This window comes from Megascapheus bottae, chromosome 19 (genome assembly GCF_031878675.1).
Source record: "Megascapheus bottae isolate mThoBot1 chromosome 19, mThoBot2.hap1, whole genome shotgun sequence".
Taxonomy (NCBI): Eukaryota; Metazoa; Chordata; class Mammalia; order Rodentia; family Geomyidae; genus Megascapheus; species Megascapheus bottae.
This window is the reverse complement of record NC_143527.1, coordinates 28,646,956-28,672,289: the sequence shown is the minus strand read 5'-3', so window position 1 is coordinate 28,672,289 and position 25,334 is coordinate 28,646,956. Positions and strand designations below refer to the sequence as shown.

Here is a 25,334-nt window from a genome sequence, read left to right as displayed (position 1 = left end):
TAAGGGATTGAATGGGTGCCCATTCACAATTCATGCATTGGGACGTGAACTCTGAAGTGATCGTATTAGGAGAAAGAGCCTCTTTTGCAATAATGAAGTCATGAGGACCCCTGCTCTTATAAATGGGATCAATGTCCTTATTAAAGAGCCCTTCCATCATTCTGTCATGTGAGGCTTTCAACAAGTGAGATACAGCCATCTTTAAAGAAGAGAGCAGCACTTACCTTGCATCGCATACCTGAAAGCAAATCGATAGAAGCCAAACAAAATAAATGCAAGTCTTCAAAAATGCTGTACTCGCTTTTAGATATTTAGTGCATATTTTCAGTTCCTTCATGTAGCATTTATGTATAGTATCTTTTTGCAGCAGCAGCATGGTGGGGCTCTCATGACCTCATCACTCAATGAAGGGTCTACCCCTGAATATCACCGTAACAATTAAATTTTAACATGAATTTTCTCATTCAAATGATTGAAAATTCAGCTCTCCCCTTCCACTCCTCTTGCTGTCCCATGCCTCTCCCGCTAAGGCTCAAACCCAGGGCCCTAGGCTGGGACTCGTCACAAAAGTATACTGAAATTTTTACTTAATTTATTTTACATTTTAGTCTTGGATTTCTAGTTGGTACTCATTTATCTCACCATCTCATTTTTGAAAGAGGTATTGTCATTTTTACCATCTTAAATTTAGGCATTTTTGTTGGTTATTTGAAGATATGAAACTAAAATGGCTGCTTCAGAGAATTTTTCTGTTAAACCTCACATTGGGACCTCTCAGACAGTTTCCTTGACTGATTGTTTTTCTTTCGTCTGGGTAATTCTTTCCTATTTCACTCCACTGCCCTCTTTACCTTCTTACTCTCATCTTCCACTTCTTCCCTTCTTTTAGAAACTTGGCATTTTATATTACTTCTTGTAACATCTCTGTATACTTTATCATATCTTTGTGTGGTCTTTGCTGCATTCTTACTACTTTGTCTAGAGATTTGGATGGTCTGAATGCCACTGATTTCCCCACGGTGTGAAGCCTCTGTGTTGCTGCTCCAAACTCATGGGCCAATCTATGGGTTCAGCCACCCTTGAGTGTACTTTGTCCCTTCTAGTCTCTGTTAAACCAATATAAATGCCTATATGAAAAGTAGTAATGAATTAAAATGTTTGTTCCTCAAAATGAGTATTTCTTTTCATTGCACATTATTTACCATAATCGTAGGAGTTTGTTTATATTGGCTTTGGAAAGTGGGACAATTAATTTATATTAAGTTTTGTATAAATTTATATTGGGTTTTCAAATGGCCACAATATAATTATATTTGCCCTTCATAAACATTTCAGTCCTGCTATTAAGCATTCTATTTCCTTGGCAAGCAAGGGGGATAAAATTACTGGGTTGAAAGAACTGTGCTCAAGATTTTTACAATCTTCTTTGGTATTATATCATGCCCTTAGGTTCCATTAATTGCTGCCTGATAACTTTATTACTTTCAACAGTGCCGTGGTTCACAAACTGATTGCATTAAATTAGGGCTCCTTTGGAGTATGATTTTGAGGCCATTTTGGAGGTGTTTCAGATCCCAGGAGGGCTCCATTTGGTTAAATCTTTCCCGGTTCTCTCTAGTAATTCTATACACTTATAGTTTAGCTCTTTTCTCTCATGGAACTACTAGTCTTCTCTTAATTCCCTGGCAGCAGAGCTTCCATCAGCATACAGAGCACCCCTAGGCTCTAACTTCTCTGTTTTAGATAATTTTCTGATGGACTTTCTATCTGGCCCAGGACAGGAGTCAGGAGTAAAACTCCTGGAAGCAGAGTGTGTTAGCCCTTGGCAGAGTGTTAGCCTCAGCTTGCCTTGGCTTTAATGGATGCTCCATCCAATGAGTAAGGCCCTAGATTTTGTTGTTATTGCTGTTGTTATTATTAGTTACTTACTGCCTGTGAGGTGGAGTCACCACCATAGATCTCTTGACTGATTGATCTGGCCAGGAATTTGTCTTCTGTCTCCAGCTGGGTGGGGAGACAGGGCGGGGTGGGGGAGGAGAAATACTGCTGACACGTAGTATTGATCAAGTCACTGGGTCACTTGAACAGAGTAGGCCTGAGATGGAGCTCCCTTCCGCACAGGAGCATGTTGTTTAGGGAGTGTGGTCAGAGACAGAGAGGGAGAGAAAGAGGGAGAGGGAGAGAGAGGGAGAGAGAGGGAGAGAGAGAGAGAGAGATACTTTTGGGTTTACCAAAACCAGCAGATTCTATGAAAAAGCATTTTTTTCATTTGTTTTCTTCCAATAGGACACAGTCTAGATGGTTATTAATCAACATAATTTTCATTAACATGATTGTTACATTGAAAAGGCTCCCAGAGCTCCTCATATTATCAGTTTAACAATGCATTGCTGCTGCCTTTGAATTTTAGTGTTGCTTGCTTTTAGGATAACGAAGTATTCGTTTCTAGCTTTTTTTTTTCCCTAAAATATCTGAAAGCCATTTGTGTTCAATAAAAAAGGTTCTCAAAAGTAATGTATTAATAATATGTAGATATTTCCACATCTGTGAAATGTGATCAGTATTCAATAAGCATTCCGAATATTTTAAGAATGAAAACACCTAAGGAAACTGCCGTTCATGCAGTTTCTCTATCATCTTAGATTATATTTGACACCCATTCTAAAAAGTTCAATTTTTCTCAGCAGCCTTTAAAGAAAGGATTGTGAGGTAAAGAATAGATTAATTGCATTTTGCTACTCACAACTATTTGTTTTTGGTTCTAAGTGTCCTATGGTCTCTACTGGGCAGTGGAGTGAAATTAACACTTAGATACAATATTTGTCCTCAGAGATTCTACAATCCACAAGGATAGTTAGATATGCAATCTTAGGAAGTGGCACGATAAATTACAGAACAGTCATGGGCAGTTGAGAAGGAGGCAGGTCAGAAATGGTAATGATTCCCAGAACATATTTTTTTCACAGAGTAATTTTGCATCAAGCTTTTACAGATTTTTAAAACATTGATTTAGATTTTTAACACCAGCATTTTTGCTGTTTAAATCGGATATGGTGTACATTAGAGGCATTATTAAATAAAGATAAGTAAAAGAAAGAGAGGATGCCTTGATGGAAGGTGGAAGAAACACTTCAAGTTGTTCCATTTCCTACACTTTCTTTTAATCACCTCTTGGGACAGTTTCCAGTACGTTACTTGTTGTATTCTGTGTTCTCATTTAAATTCTTCTAATGTTTCATGCATTTAAATGTGGCATCAAAAGGAAAGAGAATAAAACAGGAAAAAAATCTATCAAATAGATGGCTAAATTATTACTGATAATAAGACATTATTTGATATTTTTAATAATTTTCATTGGCATTATTATATTAACATTTCTGTATTTCAGAATATAATTGATAAGGAATATTTTGTTAATGAATTAGGGAGACTTGATTACATGATAAGGAGTCTTGATTATGAGATAATTTTTAAATAGGCCTGTAAAACTTATAAATTTCTGATAAAATAAATTTATGGCAACAATGAAGCTAGCCTTTGTTGTGTTTTTAATTTCAGATATGTGTAAAGTTACTTGGGGAAAGAAACTATTGAAATATCATTCTACCAGATTTAGATAAACCCATTAGGGAAACTTAAGTATCTGTTTCTAATATTTTATGTCATTTAAAATAATTTTATACCCAATATGTGATCTTTTTTTAGATTTTGAAAATATGGTCAATTAAATATTTTAATCTTTTATATAAAATATGTCATTTTTAGCCACAAAATCAACTATGAATGCTAGATATTTTTTGACACATGCAAAACTGTAAGGAAATGGAGAAAGATGTGAGACAACATTACTACATAAAATATAATACTATATTATATTGCGGAAGCCACCAAACTGATATTCTGTTTAGCAAAACGTATTGTAATAAAAAGGTTAACCCTAACCCTCACTCATCTGCAATGGAATTTCATCTTTGTCATTATGAAGCACACACACAGTCACCTCTGTTTATAGATGCTATTTTTCTGATGTTGATTCTTTTGTCTATCCTTACACCAGAACCATATTTTCATTATTACTGAGAATGTTTTATCTAGAAGTTGCAACCAGACACCTCTGCTCTGTTTCCCTAACTATTTATATTTTCCCTAGACACTTACGTTTTCATAGACATTTTAGAATGGTATCAGCTTGGTTCATGTCAAGGTTTTAGTAGGTGTGATCTAAAAGCTGCCTCACGGTCAATGATGAAGACATGGAATTTTCACCCTGCAGTATCTCATCTCATTAGCACCTTAACAGTCAGCTAGAAAACTGTAAGAAGTAAAAGTTCAACTTAAGAAATGTGATCATAGAATGTCTCAACTGGGAAGAGTAGCTCATAATTAGCTTTTATTAAATTTGTGCATTCTCTTTTCCATGATCATAGTTCATGTTGAGAATGCTGTAAGCTACTATTTTTAGGAACATAAATAGATCTTTCATCTTTGTCTCCCTAAAATGTCTATGGGCATATTTGAAAATAGGATTGATGAAAATAAAAATTATCTTGAATTTTTGTTCTTGATTTGCTTGTGTTTTATATTTTTTTAGATTTAGTTGTCTTGGCAAAGGTTTAACAGATTTCACTTTCACTTATATTTCTTTCAAAAGTATAAAATGTATGTACATTGTCTTTCTTTTTAAATTTATAGCTGAAATATGTGAATTTTCACTTTACCTAAGCCTATTAAATTTTTATTTCTTTACTAGCTATTTTTACTATGTTTTATTCATTTCATGGATCTGGGAAAAATTATTTAACAAAACTTTCATTTTATAAAATGTTTCAGTTTTCATGACTTAATTTGCACAAAATACAGCTAAGTCTTATATTATTGTTGTACTTTGTCCCTGTAAGTTTATTGGTAAAATTTTATTTTTATAACTTATTATTCCATTAGATTTGCCATTAGTTGTCTCTGTTTTAGCCCAATTAAACAACTATGTCATCTTAGAATGAATGTAGATATAAAACATTTTTCTCAAATTGATTTCTAAAGTGCATATTATTTTGTAACCACATGTTTAGATTTGCTTTATTTTCATAATTTCTCTGTTCCTTTCAGGGACATATTATATTTTATTTCTAATATCCATGCTATTTATATTTGCTTTCTCTGTTTTCCTTTATATGCAAATTTAATGAATTCTCTCTCATTTTAATTTTTAATTTGATTTGATTTTGTGCCATGTGCCAAAAACCTGCTTTCAAAAAATACATGATCTTCATCCAAAAGTTGGTTTGAATTTCCTTTCCAGTTTGTTTTATAATATTCATATTTACTACATTTTATTCCTGTTTTTTTGAGATAAATATAATATTGGATAAGCAGAGTTCCCAAATGACAAGTTGTTCACTTGTCAGTAGATGGTTATTATTTAATTAAATGGAAATATTTTTCAGTTATTATGATAATGAATTGTGTCACTGGTAACTGATTTTTAAACAGCTTGGATTTTAAAAGCTATTCCTTCCCTTTATCATTGGAATAAAATTAGATGGCTGACTTGATTGTTCGCACCGTAGATCATATGTGTCCTGTGGGTAGGAACATATGGTGCGATTAGATCACTCCAGTCATTCAGCTGGGAAAGGAGTTTGCGCATGCTTTGTCAACGAGGGCTCATTGTTACACCAGTGGCTCCAGTGAATTTCTTTCAGGCTCACACCATTACAGTTTGGAGCCAGACTCCTATAAATAGACAGCAATACAAAGCTTCTGTGAAAAAGCTTAAAATTGTACACATTTCCCCACAAGAAAAAAAAAGTGACAATACAATAAATAAATATGTGATCATTACTTTCATACACTTCCATCTCATGTGAAATCGATTAATTCCACACAACTCCTCTAATTTCTTGTTTATAAACAATAGATTATTCTTTAGGTATTTATTTTCATAGTGTCAAATCATAATGTGTGGTTTTGTCTCTGTTTCTCACATCCTATAATTATTGTCAGAAATGTTAGCTTTGGAGATTCATTTTTATGAGTGTCAGAAAGAGGGTATTGTGTTTAATGATTTCTTTCATGTAAAGGAGAATTATATTCGAGTCTGAGAGTAAGTGATCGTTGCCCCTGGTATTTACAGCGGCATACTCAAATAAGCCTTGACATTCATTAAGATTACTTGCCAGCAGGCTTGTGAATAGAGATGAGATATGAAGGAATTGAGGTTACTGGGGAAGGCGCCAATCATTTAATGGTGTTCATGCCTTAGAATATTCTTCTGTTTCACCTGAATATTATAATCCTAGCTGGCAAGGCAAACCTGGTTTCCAATAACTGCTAAAAAAAAATGTCTTTTTTTTTAGGCTAATTTTTCCTAACAGATGTTTTAACTACCTTTTTATTGTTGTTGTTTTTGTTGTTGTTGTTATGTAATAGTATTATTATACACATATAATCTTAAAATACATAATATTGAATTTAATATTTTTGTCTGAGAAATGATGAAAAATGATTAATAATTATACCAGTGTGTTCTCAGACATAAGTTCTCAGGCATAAGCTGTCATGAATGACAGCAGGAAGCCCCACCATACATCATGTAATTGTGATTGCCAGCTTGATACACATATAGCAGACTGTTGATAGAAATGTCACAGATGCTATTAACTTCAATGACATAGTTACCCATGAACAACTTTGGTAACTATGTCCAACATAACTATATAGTATTTTTCCCAAAATACAGGTTAGGTATATTCTTAAGAAAAAAAATTAGATGTGCATAAAAATCTTTGCAAACTCTGGTGTTGAATTGTAATTCCTGGTCATCATGGCAGAGATTTTATGTGCATGCATATCCTCTGAGTCATTTGTAAATCACATGAAGTGTGAGTGCATCATGTGATTAACATATCAGAAAAGGACTTAGTAGAGACACACGTCTACTGTTATCTCTTTGATCTTTAACTAATTTTTTTAAAAAGGCCACTTATACATTTGGTTTGGCATCTTTAGCCTTCTGTGTCCCCTCAAGCCATCAATATGACTAATGTTTCAATGTGCTCAATGGCAATACCTAAAGGAAACTTATAGGTTTTATGCTTTAATATTATTGTTGTTATTATTATTATTATTATTATTATTATTATAGTGTCTTCACATTTGACTAGTATTTGGACATCTATTTTAAAGTGGACCTTTGGGGATATAAGGAAACTAAGCAGTTAATGAAGAGGATGGGGCTAGAATATGGTTAGTAGATTGAATGAGGGGCGAGCAAATATCACATATCTTATTCAGGGACTCCAGAGAGAAAAGATAACAAAGCTATACACACAGAAATGTCATCTTATTTTATATAATTGTCCAGGACCCTTTTTATAAGGACCATTTCTTATTCTGTTCTTTAATAATAAGTTGAGATCATTAATTGAAGTTTATAAGGATGTGTCAATTTGGGGCTAGAATGTTAAGATATGTTCCTAATACTCTAGAGCTCTGCCCTGCTATAGTTCAGGTAATGGAAGGCAGTGTTTCATACAGTGAACATATCATTCCTACCAAATATTCTATGGAGACCAATGTTCTGAGCTTTCAGGCATTTTGGAAATAGCTGTTTTTAAGAGCTTTACAATGAAGAATAGAATTAAATGCTGTGTAAACAATATTTCTCAAACTAAATATTCTTAAACTTCTTTAGGAATATCATGGATTGCTTCATAGAGTATACTGGGGGAATTGAGAAAGTAAAAGAACAGAGGTTTGACATGTTGTTGGTGTGCTGATTGTCATATAGATATTTGAAAAAGCAGATGGAGCTGGGAGTTTGACCTAATGAGAAAGTGCTTGCCTAGCACACACAAAGACCAGGGTTTGATTCCACTTACATAGAAAAACCTGGAAGTGTTGCTGTACCTCAAGTAGTAGAACTATAGATATGAGAAAGCCCAAGGACAGTGCTCAAGCCCCAAAATTGGCAAAAAAAAAAAAACAGATGACATTCTCTATTACTAATAATTGAGTGATTTCTTTCCTTAAAAATGATAAAATAATATTCTTTGTGATGAAAGCATAGAATTCCATTGTGTATATATACCACATTTTCTTAATTCATTTGTCCATTGAGGGGTTGGTTCTATATCTTAGCTAAGATCAACAGTGCTGCAGTGTACATAGTTGTACTGGTAGCTTTAGTGTGGCCTTGTTTGTGATCTATTAGATAAATGCCCAGGAGTAGAATTGCTGGATCATAGGGAAGCTCTATGTTTAATTTTTTGAAGACCCTCCATACTCATTTCCAAAGTGGTTGATCAAGCTTGCATTCCCACCAACAGTATGATAACTTTCCCACAAACATCTGTTATTGCTAGTTTTCTAACTGAAGTGAATTATATTTAAGCAAAGTAAGCTACACTCAAAGATATGTATGATGGATGGTTTTCCTCATTTGTTGTAACTAGAATCTACCTTTATCTACACGTGAACGTACTGGATGGTAAAAGGTAACAAAATACTCTTGGATATGATAAATCAGAGGATTGTAGACATTCATACAGTGAAACCAGAGGAGGATATTCTTAGCACAGGATCACAAAAGCTCAGTAGTTATCTGCATGTGATTATATAAAATGATGTTTAGCAAAATGAACTCTGAGAAATGGAAACAAGAATTTTTTTCCACGCTATTTTTGAAGCTGTTTTTTTTTCTCCTTTGTTGTTTTTGTATTCTGAACCTTTTGACTTACAGGTAAGTTTATCTGTTTAAGGGAGAATAAGAAGTAGTGGAACAAAGCATGAACAAATGCTGCAGGGATATTCACTAGACAGTATGTTGAAAATGAACTATACAACTTGTAGGGAAGGGGCAGGTGGGAAAACCTGGGAGAAAGAAGTGATCATATTGGAAAAGAAATTTACTGCTCTTTTCCTGACTTACCTCATTACCTGACATGTTCATCATTTTATTATAAAAAATTAAGTTAATTTTGTGATATGAATATTTATCCTTATAGCAGACTTTAAAATAGAACTGTTGGCTTGTTATTAGTTTGCAGCTCAACTTTTTTCCCTCCTTATGCCTTTTGGCTTCTGTTGCAAATGAAATTTCATTTTCTATTGAACTGTATACTGTCTTTAGGGTGTAAAGTGTTTATAGATGATACATAGTACTTTCTGGTTGTGATAGTGTGGCCTTGCTCAGATTTGCGAGGAGAATTGTTGGCAAAGGGGAGACTTTATGTAACACTGTAGGAATTGACAGTGTTAAGTGTTGAACAGGTTTATGCATGTTCTTTTGTTATAAAACTCTTAAAACAACATTGTTCTCCTGACATCTCTTTTGATATTTAGATAGTCTCTCTTACCCCTATATATAGAAAAGGTGATTAACTAGTTAATGTAAGTTATGACCTCTCTAGGAAAGCTTTGTCTCTGGCACTGATCCCTAGGCTTATCAGCTATAGGCCAGAGTGGTAGTGCTTATTTACTCAAGGCTAAGAAACTGATTTTTCATAACATGACAGTAGTGGTCATGCAACCAGCCAGCACCAACTCCACAAAACTCCAGATTCTCCACTTATGATATGAAACTCTACAATAGTCTGCACCTTTTAACTGTTGCTTTCTTAGGTAGCATGCTATGTTCAAATTCTAAGACCTACTTGAAAATTCTGAGATTGGAAAGGTCACAAACTAAACAGTAAATGATGTTTACTGTTATAAAATCTTTAAATGCTACCCTTCATGTGTTATTTCTTAGGTTCATTAGATTCATTAAACTCATTCCAATGAGTTTACATTAAGTATGCTTTGCTTTTATTTTTACTTTTTCTTTGTGACTAATGAGACAAATGGAATCCAAAAGCTATTAAGAAACTGGATCATCTTCAGCTGTGAAAACATAAGATTTGGTTTAGTAGACCAATTGTCTAACTTTAAATCTGCTTTCTACTGTAACATGCTGAGTTACTTAATTGTAGAGAATAAAGGAGAATGTCTTAAATATTTTAAAATCTGTTTTTTTTTCTTCCTCAGAGGATGTTAAAAGAACAAGGGTGTACACAAAGTTTAAATGGTTCCACATTTAATAGAAGGAATGATACTTTCCATTTTCTGGATTGCCTATAGCTAATTGATGTAATTTGAATAGATATTTTGTCCACGCATTGGTATGTTGTGTTAGAATAATGTAACTCTGGTTTTTCTAACCCATAAGCAAAAGCTAAAATCCTAAATTTTCTATTTTCCATTGTTATATAGAAGGCAGTGACTGAAAGTAGCTCTTATTCTCTGTAGTCCCTTATGAAATCACTTGTTTATATACCCTAGACAAAGTGATCTCTAGGGTACCCTTATCAAACCTGAATAGAGTTGCACAGATATATCAGCATAGTAACACTACTAACCTTTAACAATATTAGACCATTCAACAATGTATATTAAGCTTCTGTACTATCATAGTATACTGATCCTAAACCTCTCCACCCTGAGAGGTTATAATCCCTTTCTGATCCTGTGACCACACAGCCTAAAGATTTGCATTGTTTCCAAAGACACAGGCACATATATATTCAAACACATCAGATTGTCAGGAGATAGTATTGTGTTTCAACTGCTAATGGAAGAAGAAGCAATCAAATGAATGTTCACTTCCCTCCTATTTGTTTTCTATGGTTTAAGCTGCCACAAATGTAGCAGCTTAAAGTAACACATATTTAGTATTTCGATGGTTGTGGAGTTAGGTTCATTCCCATGAGTGAGGAGTCTCAACTTAGCTGAGCTGATTACCTTTTCCAGGCTCTTTAGTGACAGAAATGAAGATGGTAGAATTGCAGCATGGTCTTCCAGGTTCGCTGAAGCTGCTGGTAGGATTCAGTTCCTCATAGAAGAGAGCTGAACCCTTTTACTCTCGAAGAGCACATCTATTCTCAGATAGTTTGCAATTTGATTCTTGGATCGCATTTTCAGTAATAATATAATCAAAAGAGGACAGCCTATCAGCGTTCCATTTTCACTGGCTAGCAGCCAATCACAGATTCTTCTCAAGATCATTTGGTGTGTATTATATAAGCTTTTGATTCATTGAGGTCATCCTAGAATGGGCCTGTCACACCTCTTGCCAAATAGGTTTATTTTGTTTAGTTTCTTGAGACAGGGACTCACTACATAGGCCAGGCTATCCTTGAAAGCAATGGTTCTGTTGTAGCCTTTCCACCAAAAAGTTGTTACTATTATTGTTATATATAAACTTCTTCAGAACTTTCTTTAAGTGAGTATCATGTAGTGCATGCTACTATGTTCTCTCAATTCTCACTAAAACTGGGTGAATAAATAATTTGTAATGCTTACTTTACAAACGTTGACACGGAATCACAGAAGGATGAACCTTTGCCACTTAAGACTGTCCCAGTAAAAAGAATTACAGAGACAAGAGGGCCAGTGGCCCTCAGTGGCCTCAGAGGACCTCTGAGACTCCTTTCTGTATGTATGGGCACTCAGAATGTTCCCTTATATTTTTTATGTTAAAAATGTTTTTGTAAAGGGATGAACAGAGGAGTTACAGTTATATAAATAATGAGTACATTTCTTTGCAAACATATTCTCCTCTTCCTCTTTTTCTCTTAATTTCCGTCTTTTCTGATTTCCTACCCCACAAGTTGTAAGGTTCATTTCCAAAGTAGTATCTAGTGGGTATCATTGTTATATCAGTTCACCTTTTGTCCCACATTTCTGGGGTTCCTCATCCTTTAACCAAATCAGATAGATAAAACAAAGGGTACAGACATCCAACAGTGTCAACAGGGAATAAACCAAAGGGAGGAAAAAGAAAAAGGGAAATAACTGCAAATAGTATACTTTAAAAAAAAAGCCTCCTTTTTCCATCTCTTGGAGTTCATGTCAATAAGCATTGTTTTATATGGTCATATGTACATAGGTGATCTGCAAAGAATATTGTACACATTTTCTAGTTATTACAAATGAGGGAAACCATTCACCCTGTATTTCTTACTTTATTAATAGAAAACCCACAGATTGTGAAAAGATCTCTAGAACCTATGTACCAGACAAGGACATCATATTAAAATATATTTAGAACTCAAAAAATAACCATCCTCTAAAAAACAAATCCTCAGACAAACAGCATCCTCCTTAATGAGTGGGATAAAAACTTAAAGATTTCTCTGAGGACAAAATAAGAATGGCTAATAGACACGTGAAGAAATGGACAACATCTCTGGCCATAAAAGAAATGCAAATCAAAATAGTGATATTCTATCCAATCTCAGTTAGAATGGCCATAATCAAGAAAACTAATAATAACAGATGCTGGCAAGGGTATGGCCAAAAGGGAACACTACTTCATTGTTGGTGTGTGTATAAACTTGTTAAACCACTCTGGAAAGCAGTATGGAGATTCCTCAAAAGACTAAATATAGAGCTCCACTATGTCCCAGCAATTCCACTCTTGGACATTTACCCAAATGATCACAAATAAGGCCACACTAAAGCTGCCAGCACAACCATGTTCATTGCAGCACTATTTGCCATAAGTAAGATATGGAATCAACCCAGATGCACCTCAGTAGATAAATAAATCAAGAAAATGTGGTATATATGCTCAATGGAATTCTATGTTTCCATCAGAGAGAGTGACATTGCCCAATTTGTAAGGAAATATATTTTTTCTATATGAACTTCGACATAACTAACTATTGTAACTTTGTAGAACACAGTTATATCTTCTGCAATTATTGTTTTGTACCTAGCACATAAACCTTTGAACACAATAAAGAATCCCTGCATTAATTAGAGGAAACCACTTAAAATAATGTTATCATTTCTAAGAGGTCAAACTCTGCTTTACTGTTTACTTACCACAATATCTGAATGTTTATGGCTTATCTCCAGCATTTATATTTTGACATCTTAATGTCCATAGTGATGACATTAGAGAATGGAACCTGAGGGGAGTAGTTAAATGACAGACTAAATACCCATAGAAAATATCCCAAGAACTAACAAGCTCCTTCTACTATGTGAAGATGTCCCTGTGAGAAGGGTCCTTTAGGGAACAAAGAAATGGGCCTTTTGTGATACAAAGAATCTACTTTCACCTTGACCTTGGACTTTCTAGCATTGGAAACAGAAAAGTTTTTGTTGTAGCTACCCAGACAGACAAAACAAAAAAACACCTACCTTCAGGCTTAATGTAAGCAATAAATTGCTATTATTTTTGTTGGTTAGTTTTTACTAAAGTCTGAGGAGATTGGAACTATTGCTCAGCTGAGAAGGGGCAGAAATAAGTGCTCTAGAGACAGATATTTAAAAGGCTACTAAAGAGGAAGTAGATACACACCACACTGAAATTTGATGATATCCATTCCTTCTGTGGGCATTACTCATGTGATTATTGCAGACATTTCGTCCTTTCTCTCTCACTCTTGCATGAGGCTCTTGTGGCAGAAGCTGTCCATTACATTGCTCCTGGCACCTAGTAAAAAAGCTTACCAAATGTTTGTTAAAGACATGAGTGACTAATAGACAGTGACTTAAACACAGCTGTTCCATGGATTATGAATGGAAACAGTGACTCATTGAATCCCACTACATGATAACATAACCTTATTTTATCTACACAAGAACATGAGCTTGGAATTTCACTAAATAAAACATTACTCTTCCATTTCATAGCTGAACATTGAAAGCCTGTTTTTGTTCTCCCCACCCATACATGGAACACAGATAAAAATGCAACTAGAAGAGATAATTCCTTTTAAGACATTTAAAAAATATATGTACAGTTTAATATTTGCTTAACTTTTCATAATACCTTATTTCTGTTTTGATATCAGATTGCTTCAGGGTGTGGCCAAGTATTGTCTACAAATTTGTCATAAAGAAGATACACTATGAACATCAAAACATAGTTTTCTAGTGTCAGATTAAAGCTTGATTTTGCCAAAGGCTTTATTTGCACCTTCAGACATATTTAATTCATCTATTTTACTGATTTTTCCACAGGCTACATTTCTTTTGAGCAGGCTGCTGAGGCATTGCAGAAATTATCACATTTTGAATAGTAATCCTCTTTTTGAAATTGGAAAGCACAATGATTCTTACAAAAAATGACAGACTGTTAAAGTATAGAATAATGTCATTGGAAAATAATTATTGCTTCTAATAATGTTGTAGGCAAGCATCACTGAACTCCTGTGTAACTACCCTAGTTTCAACCCACTAATTGAACCCTCATAAGAATCAGTATTGAGGTTCTTCTTTTTCATTTGTTTCTGTCTTTCTTCACATACTTCAAACATGATTTTCTCAATTATATGTACTGAAATTCAGAACGTAGAATTATGAGAGAAACATTTTCCCTATTTGTTAGTAAAACCCCTTTGCCTATTAATTGGTGGCTGAGTAAATGCTTGCCACTATGTTTTACTCTATTGTATTATATCCCCAAAATCTGATTAATTATCATCTCTGTCCATCTGAGGTTTTACAGGTCATCTGATCAAAGGAATGAGCATTTCATTTTATTCCATTCCAAAGATTATAATATTAGCCAGGTTTGGATTGCTTATAAATTGTATTTTCAGACCCTTTTGAAGGTTGTACACCATTAGGAAGAGTATATACTGTAAAAAGTGAATATAGATATATATTAACATATATAAACAAACATATGTGTGTTTTAATGTATGGTTGTACATACAATGTATGTGTGTCTACACACCTTCATGCTATGTATACACACATATGGATGTGGTTATATGTATGTATATGTATGCATTTGTAGATGTTATATACTTGTGTCTGTTATTTTTTATGACTAGCAGATAACCATTTCCCATGAGACCAGTCACTTATGCCATCTTAGAATCTTCTTAATTTCCAAAACCCTTTATAAAACTTCCTGTGTTCCTAAATCTCATTTAATATTGAAATGTTGTCTACTTCGGCCCACTTCTCTGCCTGAAGACCTTCATTGTAATTAAGAATTACAGCTCGTATCATCGTAAGGAAGGCAGGACTTCCATCTCCTAGTCCATCCAGGCTGAACATTTATGCCTTGTGATTTCTTTCTCATGCTCAACCGTGATCACAAAAGCAGCATGTAGTAAGAAGAAAGGAAATCAGCTCAGCTCAGAAGAAGAAAGGCTTTTATTATGAAAATCAGCTTTAAAACTCTGTCATAACAATTATGACACAAAAAGCCTTCTACTTTTCCATCTAAATGTTGAGTTTTTCATAATATTTGCTTTCTGAAATTTCCCTTTTGTTCATGTTAGTACAATTCTGTGAATATTTATTTCAAACTAGATGGAAGGATGAATGCCACATAATGTTAGTTTTACTTTATTTTTTTGATGACTGAAAGCCTTGATTACATCTTTATAATGAAAATTCCTAATTATTTTCAAGTTTCTTTGCACATATTGATTAAATGAGGAATAGCAAAGACATTTCTTACAGTGGAATGCTGACTTGAGATAATTCAGGCTTATAGGTTAAAGAGTTTTTGTTTTTGTTTCACTACTTCATTTACTTAGTGTGAATGCTAAATTCTTACATTGTGAAAATTATTCTGTATCCAGATTGCAAAACTTCCAGTTGATTCATTAAAGGGACTTTTTAATATATAATATACAAATTTAGTGTGCTAGGTTTATTTCATTTAACTGCTTCTGTCCTCTCTCTCTCAAATCTTAATGCATCATTTCCTAAACTACCTTCTTGGAAATCATTTTTTGGGAGGCATTACTAATTTCTCTATGAGAGGATTACAAGCTAAAAAATTGCAATGTACTATACAGTCCTGTTTTAAACATTTTAAAAGAAAGTCTAGCATACTAGAGTATGCTTATGGGAAAATATGAAGACTGTTCAATAGACATCAGTTATATTTATTGCTAAAATGAATAAATTTCATGTACATGAAATTACCTATTAAAACTGCCTGTTAAAGTACCTGTTTAGCCAAGCTCAGTTTGGGGAATATTGTTTTACTATAATTTGGAAAATAGTTCTCAAAAAGTATTAGCAAAGTAGTTTTTAGCATATTGTTAACTGTCTCCTTTAGTGATGCTCTTTCTCTCAGTTGCCTTTCTTCATTAAAAAAATATTTTTGGACTCTTCTGAAATCTAATAATTTTCTCTTATGGATGAAATGGATAGATATATAGTCTCTTGAAACATCTCAAATCATCAGAATCCGGTTAAAAATGAAACTGCTCTTTATAGAGAACAAGCACTCTAGCTTTAGTTCTTGACTGTGGTGTGAACTAGGCTTAGAGACTCAGTGATAACTGCTGATAGTTCATGTACTTCATTCTTGGATACGGAATTAATCTGTTGGTACAATCTCTCTCTCTAGTTTGCCTTTGCTCTAAAGAATTATTACTATTTTTAATTGAAAATAGCAGATAGCATGCTATATTGTCCAGTGTTGATTTCATAATTCTATATGGTTTTATTGGCACTGAATTAGATTTTTTTATGGTATGGAAGATGGAACCTAGGTCTTGTGTATGCTGAATAAACACTGTGCCATTCAAGATATTCTTCCAAGCGTGCAACATAATTTCTTATCATTCCTCTAGTCAATTATGCCCCCAGAGCTTTTTTAGCCTCCTTAAGAGAAAAGACAAATTATTGGTATATAGAAGGGCCAACAGATGCTGTACCCCATCAAATCAATCCCGAGGTCCTCTCCAACTGTCAGACACCTCCCATCTCTGTCAGAGAGCTGTGACATCATTCACATTCATAATTTGTTCAGGTGTCTATCTGAGTGTTTTCCTTCTTTATGAAATCAGTTATCAGGGTATCCTGACTAAAGCAATCTAAACTAGCATAGGAATCTTTTCATAAGTCTTCAGCTTTACTTTTTAGAACTCTCCAGTCCATTTTGTAAGACCAGTACATCTCTCATATTCCTCTGTCATCCACCAAACTGCATGCAAAATAAGAAAGTGATAAAGAACATAATTCAGGTTTAAACGTATATTTGATTAAAGACAAATATAAGCTTGCTTCAAATTAACAGTCAAACCTAATTTCAACAGAATTTGTTTGATACTCTGAATTCTACCTGACATACATCACCTAAAATGTATGTGATACAATCAATATCAAAGAAAATGCTTCAACCTTTGTGAAAGGATTTCTACAATGGAAAGTTTCCTTTACTGGTGTTTTTTTCTTCTGCAAATATCATTTCATCAGTATTTATTCCCCTTGCTGAAATGAAAAGGAAGAATAAGTTACCAATAGTTCTGTTAGACACTTCATTTTGAGAGAGGTAATTTTTGTTTTTAAAATGAATGTTTCTATCTCAGCTAATGAAAACTATAAGAATTTATAGCTCAGCAATAAATAAATAGACCTTCCAGAAATGTTTATTGTTCTAGTTCATTAAAATGTTATATCTTTTAGACAGTATTTCTTAAGGGCCATAAAATTAATAGTGTATTTTAAAAGTTTTATTGGCATACATTTCCTAAGTCTAATTTAGCCCTGGTGTTTAATTGTGCTGTCTCACATAGACTGGGAATCTGGCAGTTCATATTGTTTTTCTGTTTTTAAAAGAGAAGCATTTCCTCTAGGACCAGCTTCCATATTCTTGAATGTGTTTGAGTCACCCTGCCTTCAAATTCCATGTGTTGAAATTTTGAGAATTTGCCAGAGCTCATCTGGATCTGCTGTGATTTTATGCCTTAAAATTATTGCTGAAATTTCAGTGAATAATTAATTAAGTTTCTTGCCTTGCAGGATACATGAAACTAAAATACTGTATATTAGCTACCAGAGTTAAATTTATTTTTTTACATAAAATAAGAACGATGCAATAAACTTTCACATGATGCTAAACATGGCTGTATTTGTAGAAGACAGGCTTTGTACGTGTAAAATAATAGACACTTTTCTCATAATAAAGATCCATAGCTTGCAATTTCGTATTGCTCAGAGACCCTGCTTTCTGCCCAATAGTACATTAAGCTACCTGTGCCAGAAACATTCCTCATCTTATTTAATCTTTCTTAGTGCATAGCAGTGTTTTTTTCACTCTACAACTCTTGAACTACTGTGACACATATCCCAAAGCTGTATTCATAGAAAATTCAGACTTTTTGGAGCCAACTATTTTTCCTACATTCGAAATTTGTTTGCTAGACTTCCTTAATAACATTGATACTTGTGCTCTAGAGCAGCCTTAAAAAAAAAAAAGCTCCCAGAATCATTCTAAGTAGGTTTAATGTCCCCTAAACATCATATTCTCAGTCCTAAATCCTTGACTGATCTTGTCTCCTACATTTCTTTTTTTTAACATCCTTTCTGAAATATTCCATGATCTTGTGTTTTTCTTTCCTTCTCCTTTCTGCCCTTTACACAGCACTTGAAGTCTTTTCATGTACACACCTTTGTAGACTTTTCTGACATTTCAACCTTTTCAGTAGTTGCCTGTTACCTATATCAGCTCATCATGATCCTGCCCTCACCCCAGCCCCAGTGGCTGACATTGAACAAGCAGGAAGAGTTGGACACAGGTTGAAAGGGGAAGCTATTAACTTGAGTCTTCGTTTTCACCTGGTGTGCTGTGCTCGAATACACTTAGGTAGAAGTTGTAGCCCAAACTGTTTAGCTCACTTATCTTACTAGGTTCTACTTGTCACCTTCCCTTCTAAAGTGGAGCCCGCAGGGCTGTAATGTTTGGTTATATCACATTCCCAGCCTCCCATCTCATGAGCAGTAAGATACCCCAGATTTTCCATCCTTTGCATAATTCTAGAACACTATTCCTTAGAATTTGGTTTATGCATTGAACTAACCAATGTTATTTGCTTAGGTATCCCAAATGTCAAGAATGTCTGGCTCTGGGAACTATGGATTAAAAGCCTTTGCTACTTGGCCTGGTAGCACAGCCCACACCACACCACTGCCATTGTGTGTGAGCCCATGTTTTTCTTGTGCTTCCATACCATCAGTGTTACTTCACCAGGGATGAAAACAACAAAGCGATGTCACAGTGACTCCCCAGAATTCTTAGCATCCTCTGGTCTACCCCACTCTACAGCAGCAATCCCATTTCTCAGAATGGGCAAAGCTGATGAGTCCATTTGTCTTGGGCTTATAATCCCTTAGAATTTAGTTTTGGAAACAGGATACACAGTTTTTAATTGGGACCCTGAGACTTAGAGTGCAAAGGCTCCTTTTAATCCTAATGTTCCAGAATTATGACACATTAAAGCCCTTCGGGACTCGGGTGAAAAGGTTGACAAAGAATAGAAGCATCTGATGTGTGTAGAATTTATTCACCACATAACGACAGGAGCCTTTTCTTTGTTGCCAACATTTTTGTGACTTCTAGGCACATCAGCTCATATGAGTGGCCTAGAAGGTATCGACAGAATAAAAAATGAAAACGGAGTAATCAATGCATAAATGAAACATAGCTTGAAATCATCTAATGCACTATTTTGTTAGTATGGCTATCGGTGGTCTTCCTATTAATATCATGTCGGCAATCTACATAGCTCATATTTGTCCATGACTTCTTTCATTGGTCATAATCTAGTTCAGAATGTATCAGATACATTAGATGATATAAAGTGGAGACTTTAAGTCAACATTTTCTTTTGTGACTCCCCCCCTCCCACTCTTTCTCTGTCCGGTCCTAGGGCATGAGAATTGTCCCTGAGCTTCTTTTGCTTAAAGCTAGTACTCTACCACTTGGATCACAGCGCCACTTCAGCTTATTCTGTGTATGTGGTACTGAGGAATTGAAGCCAGGGCTTCCTGCACGCTAGGCAAGCACTCTACCTGAATTCATCGCATTAAATCTTGAAAGTGACTGAAGCATGGGGATAAGAAATCTAAATGTTTTGTTAGGTAGCAGTAATATCTGAAGTAAGCAGAAATCTTTAAAAGGTACTGAGGGCCACAGCTGTTATGCCTATCAATAATACACTACAATACCCTCAAAGATACCACATTCGAAATGGTTATGATACTTTGCTTCTGCAATAAATCCCAGGCCATCTAACAGTATATGCTTCAAACTCCAACTCTTCTCTTCAAGTCTTGTCAGTCACTTGACCTTATTCTATTCCCACCAATTAGGTCAAATTCTTCCTAACCCCTCCTTTCTACGCCCATACTTCACACAGTTTTTACATTTTGTGCTTCTGACCTCCCACTTAACAAATGGTTGGTATTACATTTATTTTTATCTGTTATTGTCATTCCATAACTACCTATGAAGCCAGCCGAGGATAGTACTCAAATTTTTCCTGTGCCTTCTCTCAGTAAAAATAATGCATATAGAATATATCCTAGGAAATTCACCTTTTTCTTTCTTCTCTTCCTCCTCCCTTCCTTATACTCCCCATACCCAAACTCACTCAGATTTGCTACCTTTCTGCATACTTTTGCTTTGAGCTATTCCTGATGGAATCTTGTTTTTGTCGGCTTATTTCCTAGATGGGAAGTGATGGAATTTTACGCCTCAGCAATTCAGCTCTAAATAATGAATTCTTTGCATATGCAGCACAGGGGTGGAAGCAGCGACTGGCAGAAGGTAAATTTCAGTTTTCTGTTATAATGAGATCTGTTGGAGTATGCCTATGTACTGAGATTTGTACCTTTCTTTGACTTCCATGTCTTTTTCCCCCCTGAAATCCATTTAATTTAGTTAACAAATGACATCCTATTCCAAACACATTCATTAATTCCTCTGTTATACTAGGAACATTTTGCTTTTTGAGGGGGTCGGTTGTAGGGGTTGAACTCTGGGCCTAGGTGCTGTTCCTGAGCTCTTCAGCTCAAGGCTAGCTCTCCACAACAGCACCACTTCCTGTTTTCTGGTGGTTAATTGGAGATAAGTGTTTCATAAACTTTCATGCCTGGGTTGGCTTTGAACCTTGATTCTCAGATCTGAGCCTCCTGAGTAACTAGGATTACAGGCGTGAGAAACTAGTGCCCAAGCTAGGAAAATATTTATTTAGTGTCAGTGGTGGGGCTTGAACTCAGGGCCTAGGTGCTGACCCTGAGCTCTTTCACTCAAAGCTAGTTCTCTACCACCTTGAGCCACAGCACCACTGCCAGTTTTGTGGTGGTTAATTGGAGATTAAAGTCTCACAGACTTTCCTGCCAAGGTGACTTTGGACCATGATTGTCAAACCTTAGCCTCCTGACTAGCTACAAATGGGTACCACTGGAACATCTTATATGGAATATCTTGACATAATATAATTCAAAAAATTTTGATATAGTATGATTTTTTCTAAAGTATAATTTTAGTTATATTTTGCATTGTTTAGGTGTTCTGGAGTCTACGGGTACTTCGTTTAATTCTTTTTAACTTGCACCTCAACATCTATTTCCTTAAAATGTCAAGCTTTTCGTAAGACTAAAAAGGATCCAATGCTACCTCATTTTCATTGCTTATCCATTCAGTTTTTGCACTAGTGTACTAAGAGAAATAATCTTTGTAGAGAATGTTAATGTTTCTATTTTTAAAAATTTCTGTTGTTCTCACTACCTGACATATGTAACTGTAATCCCTCTATACATCACCCTGACAATAAAATACAATTTTTAATAAGTTTCTTTTGTAAAAGTCCAGTTTCTTCTTAGTTCTTTCATGTCATGTTTGTTCTCCATCTCATTTGTGTTTTACCTTATCTTATATGAAGCATCTACAATGTTTCTTCATGATACATCTTAAGTTGCTCTAGGGTCTGTATTTTTAATAGCCCTTTCTCTGATTCCTTCTGGAGCTTTTAATCATCCATTTGATGACATATTGATATCTTTAGTACTTCATAAAACATAATATATTTTACAATCAGCCATGTTAATAACCTTGGTTCTATTTCCCCTATAAGAACTCCCAAATCTGAGTCTTTTGATCTCTAGTATTCTATTTCTAAAGACTTACTGGATTTCAGCTAATAAAATTGCCACTAAAATACTTCACATTAGGTTTACTATTTTCCATTTCATATCTGTTGTTCTTTCTGTTCTTTCTTGGTACACTGTCATGACCATCCTTACAGTTCACCAGCTTAAAATCTTAATGGTACCTATAACCCTCTTTCTTTATCTCATCATGAATTTTTAATTCAATCTGACCCATCTTCTACATTCCCACAGCCCCTGACCCAGTTGTAACCTTCATCCCTTGTCTTCACTGTTCAACAGTCTTCTAGCTGGAATCTTGAAAGCTTCTCTCCATATTGTCAGTTCTATCTTTCCAAACTATTTATTTAGTAGCCTTTTTCCTCCTCCACTTGAATGTCACCAGGCCTTCTTTCTATCTCTTGCAGAGAGATAGAAACATGCACTAAGTAATTGGTCTTACCCTTCCTTTCCAATTTCATGTCATTCTGTGCTCTGTTCATTATTGGGCTTTCAAAAGAATATAAACATACTCATATCCCTGTGTCTTGTAATTAAATCATGTTTCAAAAGCTGATATATGACTCAATGCTTGTAGGTAAATCTCATTAATTGACTTGGACAGAATTAAGTGCTTTTCCTTATATATGCTTGTTACATGTATTATTTTTCTGGCCTATCTATAGACATTATTTCATAGTCACATATGTGACTTCTACTCTTACCAGACAGATATTTTTTCACAACAGTGGATATACACACTTTCATCACAAGTCCTAACATGTAATGCATTTGCTAAATGCTTTGGAGTTCATCTAACATGAAATGACTCTTTGAGTGATGTTCATAAAAAGAGGAGCATTAGAAATATTATCATTAGTCATCCCTTTTAACTTATCAACATCTATAAAAGTCTACTCAAATGAATTACATGTTTTCTTTATTAATTGGCAAAAGATGTAAGCACTTTCATTCAATTCATTTACCATTTTCTTTCCAGGGGAGTTTACCCCAGAAATGCAATTACGAATAAGGCAAGAAATTGAGAAGGAAAAGAAAACAGAACCTTGGAAAGAAAAATTCTTTGAAAGGTTTTATGGGGAAAAGTAAGTATGAAAGCATTTTTTTCCTCCTTTCTCCTAGAAGGAAATGAAAATGTAATTCCCTGCTTCACATGGCACACTCATATGCTGTAAAACTTAATAAACCTGTGATAAAAGGCAATAGTCCCTCAGCGTAAGAAATTGTGGGTAAAATTATAGTGGCATATCAGCACTTAAATTTTTAAAAATGCATTTTAAAACGCTTATAACTTGTTCATGAAAATTCATTTTAGACTGAAAATAGCACATGAAATCCTACAGAAGTCAAATTTGGCATTCATAAGTAATTTTTTCTGCAAAATTCCCCTAGTTTTTTTAGCGAAGTATGTTCATTAATGAATCTTGTAAAGAGAAGTAGTTTTATCATATATTTAATTCTCACATTCCCTCCAAAAATATTGATTGTCCGTAACCAATTTATTATTTGTTTAGCTCCTGTGTTGGGAAAATCCTGGGGCATTTTATCTCACTTTACTGGTGTTCGGTTTCAAGTGCAGCCTGGTTTTCATTTATATTGTATATGTGTATGTATTGTTTCTTTGTTTAAGTACCAACCACATGTAGTATGGTAGTAGCTAAACTAACTTGACAGCCATTTCTTCCCAGACTCTTCTTTACTAGAGTTACATTATGCTTGGTGTCTCAGAAAATCTCATCTCTAGAAAAGGAGTTGTTTCAGAGCTGCTGAAGTAACTCCAGGTCCTCCATAGTTGAGGAATTTGGCTTTAGCTCCTCCCCTTTTTCTGGCTCAGGCTTCAACAGTGTTGTTTTGTGTGAAAGGTAGAGAAGTGGAGGCTGGTATCAAAAGTTGGTGCTTTGGAGCTGATTTTTACAAAAATTTTTACTGCCATGGAGAAACACTATGCCAGCACTCACATTCAAATCTCCTCAAGGAAAGTGATATCACATTGAAGGGAATATATATATATATATACACTCAGAATGATTTCTCCTCCATAGCACTACTCTTGGGTGTGCTTGGTCAGGACTCCTAGACAGACACATACATATATTCAGGTAAAATGGAATAGAGGTTGTTAGTATATTCACGAACGCTGGTCAGCATCCTTTCTGGAAATGGTAAAGCTACGTAGGAAATCTCTGAACCCACTGAGCTATACTTATTGGGAATCTATAGGTGATGAACCTAGGAACCTACAGTGTAGGTCATTTTTCCAGCCAAATCTGAAAGGAAGACAGACTGAAGACTGCTACATAGCCCTCATTCTTTCTTTGTAAAAGCCAGTATCAGGAGCAGTGTTTTCGATGAGGGTAGAAACGTAACTGCGTTACTTACTTGCAGAGCATTTGTCTTTAATTTCTTATGAAATGATGGGCCCATTCTTTTATGAATTCAGCACTGTTTGTGTCAGCCAAAATTTTATATACTAGGAATAAAGTCATCCTGTGAGCTCCAGAGGGCTCTGCCCTCAGAAGGGGGCGCTCTATGAAATTTGTATCATATGTAGATTTTCCTCATTCAGTAAATAATCATTGTGAATACTTAGGCTCTGATATGTTTCTCAGATCTTCACAATGCCATTTCATTGATTCCCCCATACAATCCACACGCTACCATTGCTATTTATTTTATTTTTTTAATGATTAGAAAAGTGAGGAAAGGAGAAACAGAAACGTTACAAAGCAAGGCTCAACAAGTGGCCCCAAATCTTAATGCTACAAATAATTCTCAGAAAAATTCATGGATATGCACATTTCTCCAAAGGATACTGTCCTAGGAGGTAAAATCTGTACTACCAAGAGTAACATGGCTCCCATCAACAAGCTCTGAATGCAAAGATATATTCTTCAAGCTTTTTCATTCTGTATTTCATTAGTAGTTTTCCTCCACAATGTCACTGGATTTGTATTTGCTTTTTCTTGTCTTTGAGTACATCTTGGACAGGTACTTTGTGGAAAGTTCGTTGCCTGCCCCTATTTAAGGTGTCAGGCCCACCGTGAATCTCCTTTCCTATAAAAGAATAATGGCATGAGCACATTACATACAGTGTCATTTTACACAAACAAGCACACACACACTATGTGTATATATATATATATATATAAATATATACATATATACACCTGATTTGAGGTGATCACATCGCTTTATCTGTAATGTAGTCATTCTTCCTCTCTAAATATAGGATCAAAAAGAAGCCATTCATGAAAGCATCACTTTCTATCATCTTCTTAGAACCTTCAGAATTTTACTGAAGACGATAAACAGCCAACAAGCATGGCTTATTTTATTTTCTTTTTTGTTTTAAGGCATTTGCCTTCAGTAAAAGGTTAAAGTGGGCTTAACTGAAGTATTTTCTTATGTCAGTACTA

The 25,334-nt window shown here is 34.8% G+C and overlaps 1 protein-coding gene across 1 annotated transcript in view; it reads left to right on the top strand.

Annotated features, from left to right (window-relative positions):
• The window catches only part of Asxl3 (ASXL transcriptional regulator 3), a 90,993-nt gene that overhangs the window by 54,698 nt on the left and 10,961 nt on the right, over positions 1 to 25,334 (top strand). Inside the window, exons 7-8 of the mRNA XM_090353275.1 lie at positions 20,479 to 20,575; positions 22,898 to 23,003. Coding sequence (XP_090209401.1) covers positions 20,479 to 20,575; positions 22,898 to 23,003 — 203 coding nt within the window. The remainder of the gene's footprint in view (positions 1 to 20,478; positions 20,576 to 22,897; positions 23,004 to 25,334) is intronic.